The sequence below is a fragment of the Charadrius vociferus genome, unplaced genomic scaffold, assembly GCF_000708025.1.
Source record: "Charadrius vociferus isolate BGI_N301 unplaced genomic scaffold, ASM70802v2 scaffold450, whole genome shotgun sequence".
In the NCBI taxonomy this organism is placed as follows: Eukaryota; Metazoa; Chordata; class Aves; order Charadriiformes; family Charadriidae; genus Charadrius; species Charadrius vociferus.
In genome coordinates this window covers 21,909-42,960 of record NW_009646931.1, presented here as the reverse complement: position 1 = coordinate 42,960, position 21,052 = coordinate 21,909, and the positions used below count along the sequence as shown (strand labels likewise).

The 21,052-nt window shown below is 36.3% G+C and overlaps 2 protein-coding genes across 2 annotated transcripts; one reads left to right on the top strand and one right to left on the bottom strand.

Moving 5' to 3' along the window:
• Window positions 1-1,016: 1,016 nt before the first annotated feature.
• Window positions 1,017-14,108, top strand: CCDC152 (coiled-coil domain containing 152). The gene is made up of 8 exons (XM_009894660.1): window positions 1,017-1,103; window positions 2,011-2,116; window positions 9,010-9,078; window positions 10,278-10,342; window positions 11,841-11,943; window positions 12,324-12,451; window positions 13,369-13,455; window positions 13,986-14,108. The coding sequence occupies exons 1-8, from the start codon at window positions 1,017-1,019 to the stop codon at window positions 14,106-14,108; spliced, it is 768 nt and encodes a 255-aa protein (XP_009892962.1).
• A 1,266-nt stretch (window positions 14,109-15,374) lies between these two features.
• Window positions 15,375-20,289, bottom strand: SEPP1 (selenoprotein P, plasma, 1). Its single transcript, XM_009894659.1, is given in 4 exon segments — window positions 15,375-16,004; window positions 16,924-17,041; window positions 18,144-18,356; window positions 20,096-20,289. Coding segments are annotated over 4 exon segments (1,152 nt in total). The 5' UTR covers window positions 20,287-20,289.
• Between the last annotated feature and the right edge of the window lie 763 nt (window positions 20,290-21,052).

The window sequence follows — 21,052 nt, the reverse complement described above, 5'->3', positions numbered from 1 at the left end:
TTCTGGTTTGTCTCTATCATTGCAATTTTTTGTTAAAAGACAGTTGGTACATACCACATAGTAGTGAAGATTTTATCTGGAACACATGGTTTATCTGGTGGTGGAATTTTTGTTTCATGGAGCCTGATGTTCAGGGATGATAGTTTAAATATTTTTAAAAGGATTCCTATTGTGTCTTTCAGATCCATCTTGCAAATTTATGTTGAAGATTCTGTAAGTAGAATTTCTACTAAAAATAGGAATTTTCTTATTAATCTGAATTATATGGATGCTTTTCAAAATACTGTCTTTTTACTCATATGGTAAGGTTTATGTGCTGCAGTGTCTCATCACTGATATTAATGCAAATTGTTTATAAGAAAATGTGCAAGTAACTTGAAGCTCAAGTAGTTAAGTATTAGAGCATCTACACAGGTAAAAGGTCTAGACCCTGCATTAATATGTGCCTGGTAAAATCTCATTTACTTAAGTAACATTTTTTAAGCTAATCAAACTTAACAAAATTTCACCTGATGACTCTAAAATACACACAGTAGAGAATGAGTAATTGTTGCAATTGATTGAATTTCTTACTCTTTAAAGTGAGGACAGGAAGACCAGTCTGCTTTAGAAGCATATTTAAAGAGAAATTGGTCATATGTTGTAAAAGCATCCTATGTGCAGACCACTAACATATTTAGGTAAAATTGCCTCATTGTGTCCATGGAAGTGGCTTCAGGTTTATTTTTTCATTGCAGCAAAAAATTACAAATTCAACTATGTCATCTAACAGTTTGGTAGATACTGCTTGGGCTTTTTGACATTCATTGTGTTTCCTAGAAATGCAGTATCTTAGGTTGGTTGAAGTTTAGCTTCACGTGCAAAAACAGTTTTAATTTAAAAAAAAAAAGGTACCATGTTCTGCTTACGTTTGTGCATATGAAATCTTCTGACATAGTATGAATGAGAACTGTATGAATTCACAGAGCTGTGTTTTATATATACACTGATCACTGGATTATATGGTCCAGATATAAATGAATCACAGCCATGAAGAAACTATGAAGAAAATCAGTGTGGTGAACCTTGATAAACTTTTAGATAACTTCTCAGAGATAGAAAAGGTAAGTGAAGAAGTTAAAAAATGTTGAAACTGCTATCTGTAAATATTCTGTGACATTTTAATAAGCTTTTCAAGTGAAAATTTCTTCTGAGAGGTATCAGCATATTCTTAGTAATATGCCTTGTAATACCAACTTTGGAAAGTGTATTGACTGTATCTCAGAGCGATATGAATTACTTCTGTGGAGTCTGAGAAGTCTTTGTTTCTGTGCTGGAATTTTAATGGTGCAGATGCCAATTTTGGCTTCTCTGGAAAAGTGGGAAAGTGTCCCTTTATATAGGAAGCTGCTATTGGAGATAACAGTATTACACAGCTTTGCTGGGCTATCCTTTCAGAAATTGTTCCTTGTTCTATAAAAATGCCATTGCCATAGCAGGAGCATCGGTCATTACATTCCATATGCTGTCTTTATTTTATGTATGTCAGTTCTTAAAAGCTCTCTGGTGATTTCCTCCTCATCAGTAAATCCATTCTAGAGATAATAGAAAAGGGGCACCTGAAATAAATTTATTATTTCTCATGGAAAAAACATATTATACTGATTCCTATGCACACCCATTACTCATGCTGGTGATCAGCAAAGGCATTGACAGCGTTATATGCAAAGCAGTAGAAAGAACCTTGCTGAGGATTGATCCAGGCTGTGGAGTACAAAATTGAGAAGAAAACAGGTCATAACTAGTGATATAAGTCGGCATTCCTAGTTCTGCAGGGTAATCTCACCATAGCACAGGCTCTCAACTTTAGCATCACTTTTCTCTGTAACGAAATTGCCAGAATGGTAAATAATACAGGTTTGTGACTACAGTGTTGCAAAGTTGTTAAATTTTATATTAATTTGACACTCAAGATTCAAAACTTAAATCAAAAGATATTACTATAACTATAGTCTTTTTCCAATATTCTAGAAAATATCAGAAATTAATGAAGCAAATAATCTACTGGTTCTTCAGCTGGAAAAATGTAACAGGTTGTTAACATTAAGCCAATCAAAGGAGGAATCAGTAAAAGAAGGTAGGTTATTTTTTAGAAAATGGTATTTTCTGCATATATTCAGGAAGTTCTGAGAAAGATTTCCAGTATTTTCAGTCATAAAAAATACAGAAATAAAATAGCAAGGATCTAAGATACAGTGTGAAAAATTGTAATGCTTGATCTTGAGTCATGTAATGATAATCCATTTCATTTGCATAAACTGGATAATTTTAATCCACAAATGTATCTTGAGAACTGCATTAAAGTAACTATTTTACAGTTCATGTTAATATCCATCTACCTGAAGAGATTTTTGAGTGCATGCAGTAGCTATGAAAGAAAAACTTTCCTTTTGTATTTTTTTTCATTTTTTCGTTTTTATCTTTTTTTTAATTTTTATTATTATGTTATCTCCTTTTCCAAGGAAACAACGTATTGGCAGGGAAAGATAGAGAGGATCAGATGACCTTGGTGCACCTGGTGATGTTACTGTCCCCAAATGTTTACCTTTCCCAGCCATACAGGCCTCTTGAGTTTCTAGTGAACAGCCACAGTTTACAAAGCCAGCATTTTTAAGCAAACTAACATCAGTAGTTTTACTTAAAGTGCTAGCCTGCGGCTTACGTTAATCCGTAAGCAGCTCAGATGTCTGTGTAGCACAACAGGATCAACATTTGGGAAGACTAAGGCCAGCACTGACACTATCATGACCCCAGCTGAGCTGCTCCTTTGGTATGAATGTGGCAAATGTTATGTTTCACCTGGTCACCAGAAACGTTTTGCCCAATGAGGAATGTGCCAGACACATTCTCAAACATGTACTTTGCTGCCTTCTGAAATGTCAAAGCTCGCCTGTAATTGGGGGTGGCATGTCAGACTGGTGGGGCTGGTGCTTTGAGATAACACAAAGAATTGTATTTCTTAGTTGCTTGTGTGATTTTGTTTGTTTAAGGACAATCTGGTAGCCCATTTGGGGTTTGGAATATATTTTTTCCTGCACCTTGCTGGTATAATGAACCTTTAGTATTTCTCTTTGAATTTTGTTCACTTAAATTAGTTCTTTAAGGACCTTGGTTATTGATGGAATCTTGGTGTCTTGTTCTGCCTTGGCATTTTTTTAACTTCTAGAGGACTGAAAAGCTGTCCAAAGTGATTATACTTTCTATCTGTGTGAGATTTAATCTCTGAAGAGGTCAGATTAAACAATGTGACAGTCCATTTTATGTTTATAATGCCACTGTCAAGATTTTATCTCCATGACATTTCCAACTCAGTTATAAAGTGTAAGGAATAGCTTATAACCCTTCAAGGTTGAGTTCAATTAAGCTGATACCACTGTTGTAAGTTTATTCCATAGCCTGTACTTGTGTTACTGTCAGCATTAATGTGATCAGTTTGGGTCATTTTTCTTTTACTTTGTACAGCAGATATCATTATGGTGCTAAATAGTTATAAATGGTAATAATAGTTCATATTAATATTAAGAGGACTCAAACTTCAGTGGAAGCTAAATAATGAAATGACATTTACTGTTTTACAGGTGGGAATTATAAGCCTCTACATCACAATAAAAAAGTTGGCAAATAAAGGAGGAATTAAAGATAAAAACTATTATTTTTTTTTATTCCAGAAATGTATCTTTTCAGATGTGTATTTCAGAAGAGAAATATCTACTACTTTGCATAGATTTGTGGTTGCTTATTCTTCTGCAGTTTGTAGAGTTGCTAAAAGGTGCATCTTTTTGTAGGACTTTGGTCTTTGACAAGTCATTTTCCTAAAAGTTAGGAAACAGGGTAGGAATAAACTTAGGTTCACGCTGGAGTGAGATTGCCAGGTGGTTTCACTTAGATTTTTTCTGGGACTTAAATAATTTAGCATAATCAGAAAGGAACTGGAAAAACTGTTGAGTGACTAAGTGAAGTTTGCTAATGATGCTAATCTATTCAGTTATGCCAAGAATCTGATGATACAGAATGGCAAGTGATAAAAAGAGGGGATGAAAACCAGTAGCAGTGTATATGGGAGGCATTTTATATAAGCAGGGGTTGGCCCTAGTTGACTACTTATCAGGAAAGAGATTTTGGTGTCCTTCTGGACAGTTCTGTGAAAATATTGGTAGTCAAAGAAGCAAACACAGTGTTAGGCACGATTATGGAAGAAATAGAGAAACAAACATCATGCCCTGTGAAGTCTATGATTTTCATGTAATGTTCTGGTCCCCACATTTCAAAATGGACGTACCAGAACTAGAAGAGATAGAAGAGAAGGTAGCAAGGTTTGGTATTGTCAGGGAGGAGCAAGAGACAGGGCATTGGGAACCAATCATGTAACAAGGCCCACAGAGGTAGGAGCTTTACCAGCCAAGACTCAGTCCCACCATACCCATGTAAGGTTGGCCAAGTGAGGGCTGCGAGGGTCAGCCAAAAGTCCACACTACAAAACAATTATGTAGTGATGGAACAGGTCCAAGGTCAAGACAGGAGGCTGAGTCAGGATCAGGTTCAGAAATGGTGATAAGGGCCAGACATGATCTAGTGATCACTGGCAGGTCCCTAGTGATGAGGCAGGTCTGAAATCAAGCCAGGAAGTTACTCCCTAGTTCATGACCAGGGTCTAGATCTGCATGGTATCTGGCTGCAGCACAGCTGCAGCGTAGCTAAAGGTGGGCCAAGGGCAAAAGCATCAGCTTAAAAGCAGCTCCCAAGGGAAGGAAGGGCAGCCATTTCTGAGTCTTCTTCTGGCTTTCTTCAAATGGATCAAGAGGCTTCATTACTCACAAAAACAGAGCTGGGGGTTAATACTGAATTAGATTTTAAGAAGGGAAAGGAAAAGGTGGACAAAAAGAATAAATTAGTCTTACCATAGAACCTATGTGATAAAAGCAGAGAAAGTGAAAGAGACAACTGAGGAAATGAGAGCAACTGGGATGGCTGCAACAAGGACTATGGACACAGAATGGACTGAAAACAGATGAAAGTTACAGGAGAGATTTGAGATTTGTAAATAGTAGTACTTCACTTCGATGAGATAAGAGTGAAATAATTGGGGGAGATAGTTATGCTGATATAAGTGAGGAGAACGACCTCTGGAGCTGTTTTGAAACACATGATGGTAAAAAAATGTGGATGGCAGAAGTCCAAGTAGAAATACCAGAGCAATCAGCATGAAATATGAACTAAAGGTTTAGCAGCATGGATAGTCAGGAAAAAACAAATCTCAATAATATTGAAGTCATAGTAGTTGTACAAATTATTACAGATATAGACAGGAGGCAGAATTGTTGGAAGCCAACAAGAGAGATTGCAGAGCTGTTAGTAGCTGTAACAAAAAAAGTGAAAAGCAGGAACTTGGAACAACATGGGACATCCAAGATGTGGTTCTGAAAGCTACTTGATGATAAGGAAGTGAAAGGTAAATGAGAGATGCCAAAAGGATAGTGTGTATTTAGAAATTAATGCAGTTGTCATGGCTGTTCTGTTAGGTTGACTTGCTTACCAATAAGGTAAACACCTCAGGTATCATGGCATGAAGTGCTTATAAGTTTATATTTTTTAACTGTATTCATTAATGGTGATCAGAAAGCAGAGTTTCACAAAACATCTTGGGCAGCAAATTGCCATAACCTGCGGCAGATGCTGTCAGAGGAGCGTTGGTAAACAGTTACCATGTTACTAGAGATCAGCAGTGACTATAATGTTAAAAGTATTTTAAAAGGACATTATGGGTAGTGTAGTGATTATAAATTATAGTAAGTATATAATGTTTCTAAAGCGTTTTGTTTTTTCTTTTTGAAAGGGATAGAAATAGTCTTTGCACCTTTGTCAGATTCATCTGCAACACTGACCCTTCAGAAGGGGTAATAGCATACTATGTATTCAGAATCAGAACACTAAAAGTGTTGCGTCTAGTTCTATTCTTTGTAAAAACTTTTGGGAAGTCAAAGCACTGTGGGATTTAAAAAAACTACTCTTTATTATTGATGGGGTTATAGAGGGGTCCTATGCAGAAGTGGAGCAGGTGCAAGGGACGAAATGTAGCATTGATACTTCCATCCTTTCTCTGGCAACAGTTACCTTAACAGACTCTAGTTGTGAGAATGGCTTTTATACAGTGATACTGCCAACTGTAGCTTGGAAACAAAGATTTCTCCTAGCCTTATGTCCCAAGCTGTTTCCCAGAACCCAGCTCAGCCACATTCCTGAAACCATTGTTTGATGAGTTGATCCTAAGGCAACTCAAATTACGGGGTTTGGACTGCTGCATCAATTTCTTGATGAACAGTGTCAACACACAATCTTAATGTATGTACGTTCTCAAGTTCAAGAGCATTCTCAAGTCCATCCTATTACAAATTTAACATATAATAATGAATTTACAGGATAGGTAAACAACTCAGCCTCAGAATGTAAAGCTTAGCGGTAGACCACAGAGCAGTTCACAGAACAGCTAAGGAAAAAACATGAGAGATCACATGCTGATGAATGGTTCACATACAATTCCAAATAAACATGCTGCTTACAGCAGAGAAGCAGGGAGAAAAGGCACTCTGGAAGGAAGGGCTGTTGTTCTGCCTTCCTTGAAGGGTTTGTGGCTACTAGTGGTGGTGGGGTGGGGGAAGTGGAATTTTATCCTGGCTGAAGAACTCTTTGTTAGTATAAGAAACAGAAATAGCAATAGCATTTGGCGGCCCAAGAAATCTCCAACAAATCTAAGTGAGAACCTGAGGGCTCCTTGGTATCCTTGATTGCCAGAAGCCTCTCTCTAGAACTGTTTAATGTAAAAGAAGACTGGGAATTCTGAAGGAAATGCAAAGGAAGAAAGAAAACTTCTAATACTCGAAAGAGGAGAGTGAAACACTTGAAACAAAGATAAGGTGGGAAAAGATGAGCAACTGGGCAAGTGTATACATGTTCTGAAAGGTCAGAAATGAGCTTTGTTTTGCCTTGGTAAGTTCTTTGCTAAATAAAGGTGAGATTCAGGACCACAGTTTTTGTTTAGTGCAAGTCATTGCAGATCCACTCAAGACAGACGCAAGTCTGGCATTCTTTTTTTTCTGCTCCTAAACCTTTTCTGTGGTGACTAAATGGATTCTTGTGGTGCAGGCTACAATTCTGAACTAAAATCTACTGTAGTTTTTAAAAAGAAAGCAATCACATTATTGTCTATGGAACACTTAAAGTGGCTCTATTTAGCATCTTTAGGATTGCATAGTTGTTGAATTAGTGTTTCAAAGGTGTAAAAGGAAAAAAGCGGTTAATGTAATTGCCTTATAAAAAAAATCTAATAGCTTCAATTATAAATGCAGATGGAAGAAACTGCAATAAAATACAGATATTGAACATGGGAAAAGAGCACTTTGGCAGTTCAGTCTTTAAAGCAAATGCTATACCAGTGATCCACAAAGTTACAACCATTTAGCAAAATTTTGCTTTTTCTTCCTTAAGCTAGGCAAGCAAAACTTGTGGGTTCACATTAATTTTTTCCCATCACAACTGTAATTACACAGGGGACTTGCCAAGATACATCCTTTAAAGATAAGAAAGATAAGCAGGTATTCTTGGGACTGGACAAAAGAGTGGCTTGCACTTAAGTAGCTGTGATTCACTGTAAGACTAGCTGCTGTCCTATCATGTACTCAAATGCATAGATGTCTTTCCAATTTGTCCATGAATTGCAAGTATTGGGGTTTATCTCCATACATTTTCAAATGGGAGAAATTTTGTAGTAGAACTAGTTGGTACACATGGGGATGCTAAAGTAGTGCTTCCGACTTTGAATAGGATTTTCGACAGGTGCTTTTGATCCAGAACACGAATTGAGGGCAGGAAATGTTTCTGTGCTGTTCGTGCTCCCTCTGCTGGTTTTTTGGAAGCATAGAATGGGAGAATACAGCTGGCTAACGTACTCGGCTGCATGAAATGCAGACTTGATGGAAGAATAGAATAAAGGTCAAAAAGACTGAGTGGAAAATTGAATCTCTGAGCCGGGATCTTAATTCATCTTCCCGACTTCATTATTTGTAATATAGTCTTTAATTATATGATCTACAATTTTCAACAGAGCTTTGGTTTTACAAGATGAGTAACTGTTATTTAGTGTACTTTATCCATTGTGGAAATTAAATGCCACTTAAGAAATGCAGTGGTACTCTGGAAATAGAAAGTTTTTAAGAGTAAGCAGCGTCAGCTTTAGTGTCCCCAGTCTTTGACTCTTCTGTAACTTTACTGATAAGGTTACAAGAAACATAAGGGATAAAAATAGTATTTAATGAAAACCAAATGTTATATTAAGGCAGTCCATATGGTGTTCAAATATTAAAAATACAATTAAAAAATTTAAATTATGAAATACAAATATGTAAACTGATAACAAGTTGCATGTATAAACATACACACACACATATTTTGTTTAAAATGAGATAATGGGAATATAGTACTGTATTCTCAATCTCTCCAAGTTTATGTTGAGCCACAAGATGGATGTTAATGTGGACTAAAAAGGGGGTGAGGAACTGCAGTGGATAGTGGATAGTGTTGGTCTTGTTAAAAAGAATCTTGGCAAAAATGCTGTCAGGAAAGGAAGCCTCTGTTCCATTAATTACATCAAATTGCTGGAATGCTGATATGGAAAACTTCCATTATTGCCCAGAAAACAATAACATCCTTGTTTTCTGGCTAGAAAGAAAAATGTAATAAGTTTATGAAATTGTTTGTATCGCTTGATAAAATTGTTTTTAATCTATTGTCAAAATAAAAGCTAAAATTAAGAAGTAACCATGTAATAATAATCTTATTTCTATAGTCATTAAGAAGATTTAGACTAATATTTCATCAAGACGATTATAAAATATTTGAGAAAAGATTGTAAACAAAATACAAAACTAAAATTGTGAAGAAATTATTCAAAAATACTGGATTTTTCATTTCTTTTAGAATGTACTACTCTACAGAATGTGATAAAGGGTCTAACACAAACCATTGAAAACCAATGTAACGTAAAAGGTAAAAGCAAAAAATGTTCTTATATATACTGTATTGTAATTTAGAATAAGCAGGTATTTAATTTTTTTGTTTATATTTACTGTTTTTTTCAGAGAGAAAAAACTGGCAGCCAAACAGAAAGGAAAAAAAAATGTATCTAAAATCAATCTTGTGCAGATTTTGGTGGTCTATATGTTTAATGAATGTCTATTGCTATTATCACACTTAGAATACACATGTAAAAGAAGTTCTGCCTTAATGAAGTTTTTTTAATCAATAGTTAGGTTTTAAATTTATTTCACCATAGCACAGGCAATTTTACAAAAAGGGAGAAAGTATCATTCAACTGTTGGACTGTAGCCTATTAAAGCATTTATACATAGTTTTTATCACTTTTTTAAATCAAAGAGCCTTAATCCTCAGTGTAATGTTACTAAAATTTATTTGTCCATAAATACTTGACAATTACTCATTGCTATTTTAAAATAAAATACATAAATATTTGCTATATCTTTGTACCACAGTTTGGCTGTATACCATGTAGTTAATTTTATACCCATTATGTGTTCAAGGCATATTAGCATAAATATTAATAAACCTCTAAAAACTGGAAGTATATGGCTGCTTTTAATACTCAAAATGACTTTTAATAATCAAAAAACGTTACCTGCTTTTTCTAAATTCTGGTTTTGAGGTACTACTTTCTAGTTTTTGGGAAACAAATACTTAAAAAGTTGCATCTTCCAATTTGAAACAGTCATAGCCATGATAATAATCTTTTATTTTCTGAGCAGAAGATCTAGATTTTCTTGAATGCATCAGTTATCGGAAGGCTAAAGGCAGTTCAAAGTACTAAAACCAGGCAAATATTATGGAAGTGTTCAAGGCCAAGTTGGATGGGGCTTTGAGCAATCTGGTCTAGTGGGAGGTGTCCCTGCCCATGGCAGGGAGGTTGGAACTCGATGATCTTTAAAGTCCCTTCCAACCTAAACCATTCTATGATTAAACTATGAATTTTCTTGTTAAAAAATGGAGACTGAGATTATGCAGTTCTGTAAACAATTATTATCATGCCTACAAAAAACAATGATTATCATGCCTACAAAAAAGTTCAGAGAAGTGAAAAAATGAAAGTAATTTCCTTATTCTGCTTTCGTGGTAATAATACCGTCAAAATGTACTTTTTAATGTGATCATATATTTTTTTTTTATTTACATAGATGAAAATGATAGACTGAAGGGTACCATTCACATCTTGGAAGAGAAATTAAAGACTTGTGAACAGGTGTGTCACAAATGATCATTCTTTAGGTAGAGGAATAATATTTTATCTCTAGCAGTTCATATGTATTCATATTCTTGGGTTTGCTATTATTAGTGCACTTTTCCTAACACTTACCATGTGTAAAAAGAGAAGAGTTGTTCTCATGACAGTATCAATATGAGAATGTGTTAGAGGGACTAAGAGGTTAAAAATACCAAGTGCTGAGAATTCTTGCTCAATCTAAGATGGACTTTTTTTTTAGCTGTGTTTAGCTTTAAATTCAACTTGACATTCTAAAATCTAATCTGTTGCATTAAAATACATTTTTGTGTGGAAATAAGGTTTTGATATTCAAAATGCCTGCTGTACTGCCAGAGAAACAACAACTGTCTGAATTTTGTCTATAGTTTCTTTGGGAGTAAATGCTACAAAAATAATAGGTCTCTACCTCTTATCTGCATCTCATAATAAATTTCGTTTACCATCTCTCTTCTTTTTATCTGTGCCACTCATTTCTGGAAAGGAGGTAACACCAGCAGGGCTAGTCATAAGTTGTATTATTTCTCTGTGCTAAGATTGTAGATCTGTTACCTATATAGGATTAGGTATCTCACTGCTGATTTTCTCTGCCTGTGTCTGTACTAACTATGACTTAAAATTAAATTTTTATACTACTAGAGCTGTTATCTTGACAGTTTGAGAATAAAATAAGTACTGCCTTCTGAAAGATGTGAGAAAACTATGATTCTATAGCTTATATATATGTATGGGCATGGCGGAACTTCCTAGTGTTGTTCTGAAGGCACTTACTTGACTATGTCCATATATACTGTTGCCACCTATCAGTAACTGCTTTTGTGAGTGCCTCTGAGCATTGCTCTGGTGAGTGGCTACCTTCCTTGTCAGAAGGCTCTGACAAGAGCTTTGGAATAAGCACCTCTAAACTGGTGGCTATGGCCAATTCCTTGATAACCTGGGAGTAGTTATTGGAGCAGCCTTACAATAGGCATGCTCAAACTCTTCACTTGAGTATCAGTGCCACCGGTATCACTACTGCTGACAGCACTCATGTTTCTGCTGCTGCCAGTATGAAGTTGTGGAATTCTTGGTATAAGCAATATTAACAAAATTGATACTTTAAGTACAATTTTCGTTATACAACCGTACAGTCAAAAATCTACAAAAGTAAGACTGTAGTCATTAACTAACTGCAGCATTGTATCAGATCCTGGATTGAGGAAAGAATTATTACATCTCTGCTTGCCTGTTCTCCTAATAAGTAAAATTTCTAATTTTATATTAACTGATAGCTGTAATACAATGGAATCTGCTATGTTTTTCACCTGTGGACTTCAGCCAGATTGTGTAAGAAGTAATGGGCATTTTGAATTTACTAGATCAAAGATAAAACAAGTACTGAATTATAGCGTACTGTACATTTTTACATGAAGGTTGTGCTTTGCAGAAGGCTAAGAGCACAGAAACCTCAAGATTTTTATGAAGCTTTTTACATTTGCAGGCATATAAAGATCAGATTGAGAAACTTATGATAGAAATTAAAAACAAAGAGGAAGACCACAAATCAGAAATAACACAGCTGAATTGTGATACAAGAAAAAAAAGTAAGTTCTCCAAAGACTGAATGCTATAGCATTGGGTAAAACATGTTGTTACCTGTAGGAGCTATACTTTGTCTAGAATAAGTACAATTTCCACTTCTTAGTAGAAACATACAAAAGCTAGAAGCGGACAGTATTTGATTGAATTTTATCTTTGCTCAAGAGAGTAGACGGTGGCAATAAGACAGCAGTACAGCAACACAGGATGAGCAGAAATTTCAAAACCGGTAGAACGGACACTGGGAATGAAATTTCAGTGAATGACATTGTTTTCCCATGAAATACAGATATGCTGTTCAAGAAAGTATTAATATTTTGGGAAATCCTGTTATTTTTTCATCTAAACATCTTCTGTAATCATCGTATTTGGTGTCTGTTACTAGTTGAAGTAAAAGAAGTGGAGTATAGAGAACAGAGAGAGAAAAAAGAACTGGAAATATTAGAGCTAACTAGGCAGCTGAAAATTCAAAATGAAGAGAAACAGAATGAAATAATTAAACTGCAGATAGAGGTATGCATTACAAAGCTTAAGTTAAAGATCAGTTGGGCATTGGGTAAACTTAGAAGAAACTGTGTACTGAAAAATGATAATTAGTACTTAACAAAGTAATATGGTCGAATCTAGGAAACAAAAAATTCTTGTCTTTGCAAAGATGAGTGGCATGTGCCCACTTCCATAATGGTATCTGGGTCGCTTCTGCTGAGGAATCGAGTTCTACCTACTGTATAGGGAGACCAAAGTTTGCTGTGCTCTTGTTTTAAATGGAATTACTTTGAAAATTTTGCTAGTTTTTGAGCTATAAAAAAAAATAAACAACGCTTTCTGCTTATTTTTTTTTCTTTTTGATTTCTGAATGCTGGAAAGATATACTTTTTATAAACTTCCAGGAGCTTAAAGACTTCCAATCTTGCAGAGATTTGAGTCACAGTATTCAATATGCATTTCATGGCTCAGGTTTTAAGCCACTCTCATTACAGAAACAATTCAAGAAATACTTCAGATCTTTCATGTATCAAAAAAGAAATAAGGTGTGAAAGTGTTTGGGCTGAGTTATCCTTGGAGCATGAGGTTTCAGAGGTTTTGACCATCCTCTGCAGTTTCTCCTGCAGACAGGCAGCTGTGGAGCCTTCAAATTTTTTTTTAGCAGTCATGTTGTTTGTCTGAATGTTTTTGGTTTATCATATTCGTACTACATACTTTTTGCAATTTTTGGGGCATTTTTTTATGAAACTTAACTAGTGATTGCATTCTTTTTAAAATAAACTTAAGTAGCTTAATTGTCCTAGGATTAAATAGTAGATAAGCTTGCTATTAATACTTTCAGATGCAAAATCCAGTTTAAAAAAAGTTAAAATTATACTTGTATTATTTAACGTGCTTTTTTTCCTTTTGGTTCTTAATGTTTTGTCTTTTCCCGATTCTTTCAGTTCAATGCTAGATTAGCAAGAGTTCAGAATAAGACACCAAAGTCATTTTCAGATGCTTCTGTCTTGCCACAAAGTATCTATCGAAGGGTATGTGCTTTAATACCCTGGAGTCTGGAGATAATAAATACAGTTACAGCCTTTTTCCAGCAGTAGTTCCCTGGGGGTTTACTGTGTGTGTTCTGCAACAAAGCTTAGGGGATGGGTGAGTGTGGGTGGGTGGAGCTTCATGCCTCAGGTGTCCGTCTTAGTCTCCCACACATCCCTCCCACCTCTAGACAACTGATTTCTTTGCACTGATGTTGATATAGCTGGGGTTCAACAACAAAAGCCCACGTGAAATGGTTTCAGTAGAGAATTGTGAACCTGGGAACTTAAGATAGAACTGACTGACAGAAATGACTGTGATATATATTATGTGCATGCATGATTGGTTTTGTAGGCTTGCGACTTTGGCATGTCACAAAAGTAAGATTCTAGTGAAGCCATCATTGTAATTTTGGGGATATAAAATATTGAGAAAAATTCTTTTTAGACTATTTCTCATTAGTAATAGCATATTGTATTGTTACATAATTCTATGTAATGTAACAATGAAGCCTTTGCTTGCATTTTCACAGAAGCTGCAGCATCTCCAGGAGGAGAAAAACAAGGAAATTGAAATTCTCCGAAGCACCATAAGAGACTTAGAGCAACGTATTAATAAAGGCCAAGACACACATTTCAAACGAAGGAGATTTTGAGTAAATGACATGAAGTATTTCAGTAGTACATACAATGAGAAATAGAAAGAGTATATTTCAAACTATGCACCTGAAAGTAAAACTAAGATATGATGAAATACAGAGTATTTTTTATTGAAAACGCTCTTGTCAAATATTCCAAAGGCATGCATTCTGTGTATATTCAGGGCTACTTTCTTGCTAATCAGCATTCACGATAAAAAGATTCAGGTTTCATAGGAGTAAAAATTTCCCTACTAAACCATCATTAATTATCGTGTACACTTTCAAAGCAGTTTTCCTTTCTTGAATATTTGCTTCTTCATCCAGGAATCCTTTGAACAACTACATTTTTACTTCAACTCCGTTAATCAAAGGTTAGGAATGCTAAGCTACAGACAGAGAAGTTACACAAGTTTAAGTGGTATATTACCTTACTAATCAATACAGATTTGTCAAATTCAGCACTGTTCTAAACAAAGATAAACAGTAAACCAAGATTAAATTTGTTCTGCCCCTCCCTCCTTTTGATACTGATTCTGCATGAAGAGTTGTTAACACTGCTTCTCATTTTAGGCACAATCTTACTGATTTAGTGAGATTTTACAAGCTGTAGTAGTATGTATTAATGGACCCTGATGCCATATCTAAGTGACAAAAGTTAAGCATATAAATCTGTTGCTTTAAAATAACGCAATTACTGCTTGTATCTTACACTTGAGATAAAAAGTTATTTTGGCACATTGCGTAGGAATAAGCTTTTCTTGTACATAATTTCTATCCCCAGGTTAAGAGAAAAAAAAACAAAAACAAAACAAAACACAACTTTTGAATATAGTCCATCTTCGTAATAAAAAATGATTAAAATATCTGTTTTGGTTATCTTCTATTCTTGATTGCAAAACATCAGACAGGAGCCCCTAGGTCATAGTTTATGCTCCTGTCCTCACAAATGCAAGCAGAACGTTAGAAGAGAAACAAGAAAGACAAATTAATCAAGAATGCCGACACCTTCCCAGTGCAACTGAAGAACAAACTACAGGTCAATTCAATTCCTTTAAATTATGAAGCTTTTCACTGATGGAATTTGACAGGTATTGTGTAATTCTAAGAGCACTGCTCTAAAAGTCTACCTCTTAGCAAGATTTTTACTCTACCCACCTTAGTATAATTTTTAACTGGGGGCAATAAAACCACAATCTGTTAATTTTTCCACTCTCTCAACTATATGAATTTAGGTAGTGGGACTCCTTTGCATTTTTAAGGTGCTTAGTTTGTTTTTCAGGGTCAGTTTCTTGCCTTTTCCTGTCACTGTCAGGTGTCACTAGTTGCACTTGCTCCTGCTGCTGGTGACTGTCAGGCAGCAGTGAGCAGACGTCACTGTCAGGATTCAGTGATCTCCTCTGCTGACAGCTGGCCGTGTCACCTGCAAGAATTTGGAAGTGCTCCACGACACTGTCAAGTGACAGAATTTCCTAGCTCTTCAAACAAAAGGTGTCGACAATGACATCATCAGCTACTAGAAGTTGAGTCTGATGCTGTCTGCCAATTTCAAGTTAACTGGTTTTTACAGCTGGTTTTCCCTTGTTTTCATAGCTTTTTATCTTGTGTAATTTCCACACTTTCCCCTGGAGGAACAGTGTCTACCTGTTCAGGACTACCTGTCTGATCATGTCTGTTTTGACCAAACACTCTATGACGCCGACCGCTGTGAGGACGATGTCTTCTCGTTTCAGAAGAAGCCTGATGGTCCTCATTTTTAGAATGACGACTGCCCTCACGATGGTGGTGGTGGTGTCTATGTCTGTGCGGGTTGTGGTGATGTGAATGTTGACCGGTTGGTTTGGGTTCTATCTCTGCTAGCTTTTCACCTGCATTTTCAGTGATGTTTTCACATAAACCATCAATATCAGGTTCCTGCAAAACAGAAGCATGCATTAAATAGAAGGCATTATATTTAATTAAACTACTTGTAAAATATTAATTATTTTAACATTTTTTGCAGAACCTGAAACCCAATTTTAAATTATTTGTGCCCCTTTGCTGAAGAAAGATAGGAATGTATCAAAAAGAACCTTGTTTTACAATACCACTGATAAACAGACAGAGCTCTTACTGTAAACTTTGAGGAATTCTAATTTAAGTAATTGCTAATAAAAAGTATTCTTTTTCTGGGATCCCACATCTGACCTGCCTGAGGCCTACATTTATCTGGAAAACTATATGATGGGATCAAAAATTATTATTCTTATTGAACTTTCATGACTATGCGTGTACATTTCTTGATAATCCTTAAAGTAGTCCTGATCTTTAGTTACATGTGAAACATGTAGTTACATGTGAAACATATCCTTCTTTTATAACGGTAACAATAATTTTTCACCCTGTATTATCACTTTTTTTAAAGTAACTACTATATACGGTGTTTAAACATAAACTAAAAGGAATAGTAACTCAAACCATCTCAGATTTGATTCCCAGGCCTAAAAAACCCACCTATTTGTTTAAGTACCTACCTGCCCCCAAAAACTAGAGTAGCTAATTTCTTACTAGCTGTACATAACCCCACAAACAACATTAGCCTCCAAGATTGCATTTAGGTTTATGAAAATGATTTGCATTTCTGTCCAGGGCAGGAATTCAGATAATCAGTCTATTATAAAGAAGATCTAATTCACTTTGAAAAATGTTTAAAAGCTCTCTGGCAAGACACATGAAATGTGTAAATTCTAAATCATGGGTTTTTTACAATTAATCACACTGAAATAATTTTTTTTAAGTACTAGTCACATCTGGTTTCCATTCCTAGTATATATAGAATGAAATAAGAAAATACCGTGTAAGAGCAGTTTCCACACTTGTTCTCACAGTATGCAATCTTAATTGATTCTTCTACATACTGGAAAGACAGGAAGGAATAGGGCAGACCCAGATGATAGACTAGACGGCCGCACCTAAGGAGAGAAAGAACATTGTGGTTACATACACATAAACGTATACCTAAAATTAAGTATCTCTTCTTATCATGCCTTATTTTATTCACATCAGTCCACCCACACTGCACAGTCCCGTGCAGACTGCTTCTGTCCAAGGAGTTTACAGGCAAAACCAGTACCTGCCTCACAAACGTTTGCCCGCTCAACTGCATGGGTCAGTAGCGTGACGCATGGTTTCTGTCCGACGTAATGGCTCTATGGCAGAAGCCCCTCGTTCAGTGGCATTTCGATGACCAAAGGCACACTCATTACAGACCTATCTTGCTAGTGAGGAGGGCTGTTTACATAGTGGTACAAATCGCCACATGGTTGTTGCATCCTTACAAAAAACGTTCTCATGCAAACATGTATTTTGGTTAGGAATGTGCATTGCGGGGCTTCTGTGTTACTGCTTTAGTGTGCACAAGGGGATTCTTATGGTGCCCGTTTGCCCATGTCTGTCCTTGAGTGTTCTGGTAGGCACTTGACTACAAAACTGGTACACTCAAAGGAGCAGGACTTGTTGAATCATTTCCATTACATCAAAACTGGAAAATCGGGATCTCAATTAAAGAGTTATTACTGGTTCTGCCAAAAGATACATGTCCCAGAATCCTATGATCAAAAAGCTCTTTTCTTCCAAAGTTTTAAGTTTCACCTAAAGACTAATTTTTACATACGGCTACATGACAGTTTCAGCAACTTCAGTCAAAATGCTTTCTCATTTGATTCTACTTTCACATGCATGGATGTGATAAAGTTGTCTGAAAATAAAAACAATTTAAGACCAGGATCGTGCTATCAAATTCTATACATGGTTATACTAATTGACATCCACAGTAGTTACAAAGAAAAAATGATTTATCCCAAACTTACTTAAGCAAAAGCAGACTCTTCTTTGGCAGCTTCCTTTTTCCAGTAAATGCAAGTGCTTTACTTAGTGCAGCTTAGAAGCTGACTATGACTTCTTTGTTGTGAGATAATCAGGTTATTTGCAAACCAATGAAATGATACAGAAATTTACAAAGCATTACTCTAAATACATGCAAATATTTCCCTGTGTTCCCCTCTAAACACCGACCTGTCATAGATGAGAAAGTCATCTTTGTTTCCATTTAAGGTAGTCCAGACATCATCTTGCTCTTCGTCTTGCTGGTAGACAGCAATATAGTCTGAAACACTTTCCTTCAGTAGGTGAAATTTCCTCTGGGAATTAGTTCCCTGATGGTTGACAACCACATACGAGATGTTGACCAGTCCTTCATTCTCTAACTTCACTCGCAGGTCTTCCAATCTAGTGGAGAACGTAAAGAAGCAAGACTGAAAATCGTTACAGAATTGTAAGATTTGCTGTGTTCGACAAAAGTTAATACGCTCCATCTTGCTTTTATTACAGTGAATGTTATTTTCTCCCAGTTTTCTCGCCATTTGCCATGACTATCAACTGTGCTGTCACCAAACCAGACTCGATAGCAGCTAATATGACATGGGTCCTGCCCTTGTCAGTAGAATGCAGTATTAAGTACAGCAGTTTTCAGACTGAATGCAGTGTTATTTTTATTTCAGTTCCTTCACACTGGTCTCACACAGTTGTCTTTCTTTAAATGCTGAGGTTTTGGTCACATAGTTGGTTAAAGAATCCGCACTGTAAATACAGTGTGAAGATGAATAATCAAGAAAGCAAACACGTAGTAAAAGGCTGACAGCTCTCCCACTCATCTTGATGTAGCTATTTTCTATAATAGCCAGAAAAGGGATATTACAGCAATTGGGTCAACAGGATGGTTATAGAACATGTGCATGACCTGGCTGGCAGTTGAGAGTCTTTCCCTTTGGCATCCCACCACAAATGTCTTTATTTGCTCTATAGTGCAGAAAGCTGCTTTCTTCCTGTACAATGTGGGTGGGTTTTTTTTTTTCCTTTTTATTTGTCTCCTTCCTATTGAATTGCTCTAGAAAACTCTCTTAATTTTTCAGTTTCAGGAAATAGTATAGAGCTTGAAAGACTCTTTAAAACCTTTCTAAAACATACAGGATGAAACCCAACTACCTTGAAAGTCAACCACGAAGCCCAGTTTTGACTTTGATGGAGCCAGAGATTTACCACTGCTTTTTCAAATACAGTTCTTGAAAAACTTGCAAAGACTATTATAATATGAAGTTATGAAGCCTAGATGGGGAAACTAAGATATTATTACAGTGATTAAAATCAAGCTCTGAAACCGGTACTGTGAATTTTTAAACCAAAATGATTTCACAATCACTAAATGAATCCAAGATAAGGGCTGTATGCAATTCCTCTTTGGGTCAGCTCAAAATTACTTTCTTGCCGCTGTTGCTGTCACAATACCTAATTATTTGCATAGAAGTAGGTTCTAGAAACCAGAGCACCAATGTCTCAGGTCTTATATGAAAATATAACACTGATGGTCCCCTTGAATGCCTCATCTATTTTTCTAGGTCAGTCTTTACCTTATCTTCTGGAATTCTTTTTTATATCTAGGACCTCTGAACAGGGGCTGGGAAAGCACATCAAAGGCCCATGTTTTGATTTGCCTCTTCCTCTACAGACCTTACATAAGAAATGAATGCTCACAGATATCTCTGTCTCAGGTGTTCTTGCCATGTCAGAGAATTACGATGCTTCCTGGCTTCAGCATCTTTGCTACATTAATCATGTGCTGCCGACAGCAGCATAGTCCTATAGAACTGTTTCTGTTGGATTTTCATGCGGTTTGGGTTTCATTAATGTCAAGTTCATCATACTTTTATGTGGTAAATACACTCTGGAGAAGATGATCTGTCAGTCAGGACTAAGTCAGGAGATAAAGAATCTGAGCCACTGGCAAAGAACGCTCCTGCTGAGAGCTAACCTGGTTGCTGGGTCACGCATGCCAGCTGGGACAGCCGCATTTGAGGAAGCTAGAGTTCACTGAGTGCATCTGTAGTTGCGCACGTGTATTATCCTCAGATGGCATTAAAAAATTGACTAGTCATGTTTTAATGAAAACTGGGAAAAAGATTTACACGTACCTGGAAGCCTGCAGCAGGCACAAGTATCAGCTAGCCTGGAGGAGAGCCACCACCGTCACTGAGCCCCTGGAGTTCAGCATTGGGTTCTCCTCCCCAATGCGCCATTCTGGGGGCTCCTTGCAGTTCTGGATCTCTGTCCCTCCTCCTGGGAAGAGACAGAGAGCCAGAACCAGCCCCAGCCCAGCCCACATGGCTGGGCTTTATCTGAAAAGAGAGAAAATAAACAAAATGAGATCAATGCCTAAACAAAGTCCAGACTCTGAAATTCCCATAACAAAACACAGCAGGATATTGGCTCCACTCAGCTTTAAACAAAAAAAAAAAAAAAAAACCCAAAAAAACAACAACAACCAAAGTGTAAGAATAAATTTGAGCTACTTTGCTCCTGCTTGATCATACTTCTTTCATTTTGCAGTGAGTTCCCCTATGATAAATAGGCGGTATTTTTTTGTTGTATGTAAACAGCTGAAAAGAAATCATTCAGAGTAACTTGGATTTTCTTTTAATGCCACTAATCAGAATACATTGTCCCTTCCTCTTTGTCATTTCTTCTTGATGGTTTTTAACACTTCAGTGATTTTAAAGTGGCGTCATTTCTTGTGTTTTGAACTCAGTTGTGCTGAGCCGGTTTACACCAGTAAGAATCTAGACCAGTTCACTCCAGATTCCAGAGTAGTGCCACTGACTTGAAAGTACTTGCACCAACAGTGTATTTTGGTACACAACAAGCATTTCAGCACCTGGCAGAAATTTAAAAAAAGGCTTAAAGACTTTTACAAGTCAGTCTGTAGTATTTGGATCCCACTGAAAAAAATCTCTTAAGAATTCAGGCACTAGAAACAGTTTTGCAAAAATGAAAACTGAGTTTCAGGATTCCTCAGATTTTACAAAATCTCCTACCCACACTTAATCCGTTTAATGTTTATGAAAATCGAAGCATATTAGAAATTCTGTAAT

What these genes read in the sequence shown, in the direction of transcription:
- CCDC152 (XM_009894660.1), top strand. Translation starts at nt 1,017, where the DNA reads ATGAATCACAGCCATGAAGAAACTATGAAGAAAATCAGTGTGGTGAAC. An exon ending in AAACCAATGTAACGTAAAAG is followed by an intron (nt 9,079 to 10,277) that starts GTAAAAGCAAAA and finishes TTATTTACATAG; the next exon opens with ATGAAAATGATAGACTGAAG. An exon ending in CACAAAGTATCTATCGAAGG is followed by an intron (nt 13,456 to 13,985) that starts GTATGTGCTTTA and finishes GCATTTTCACAG; the next exon opens with AAGCTGCAGCATCTCCAGGA.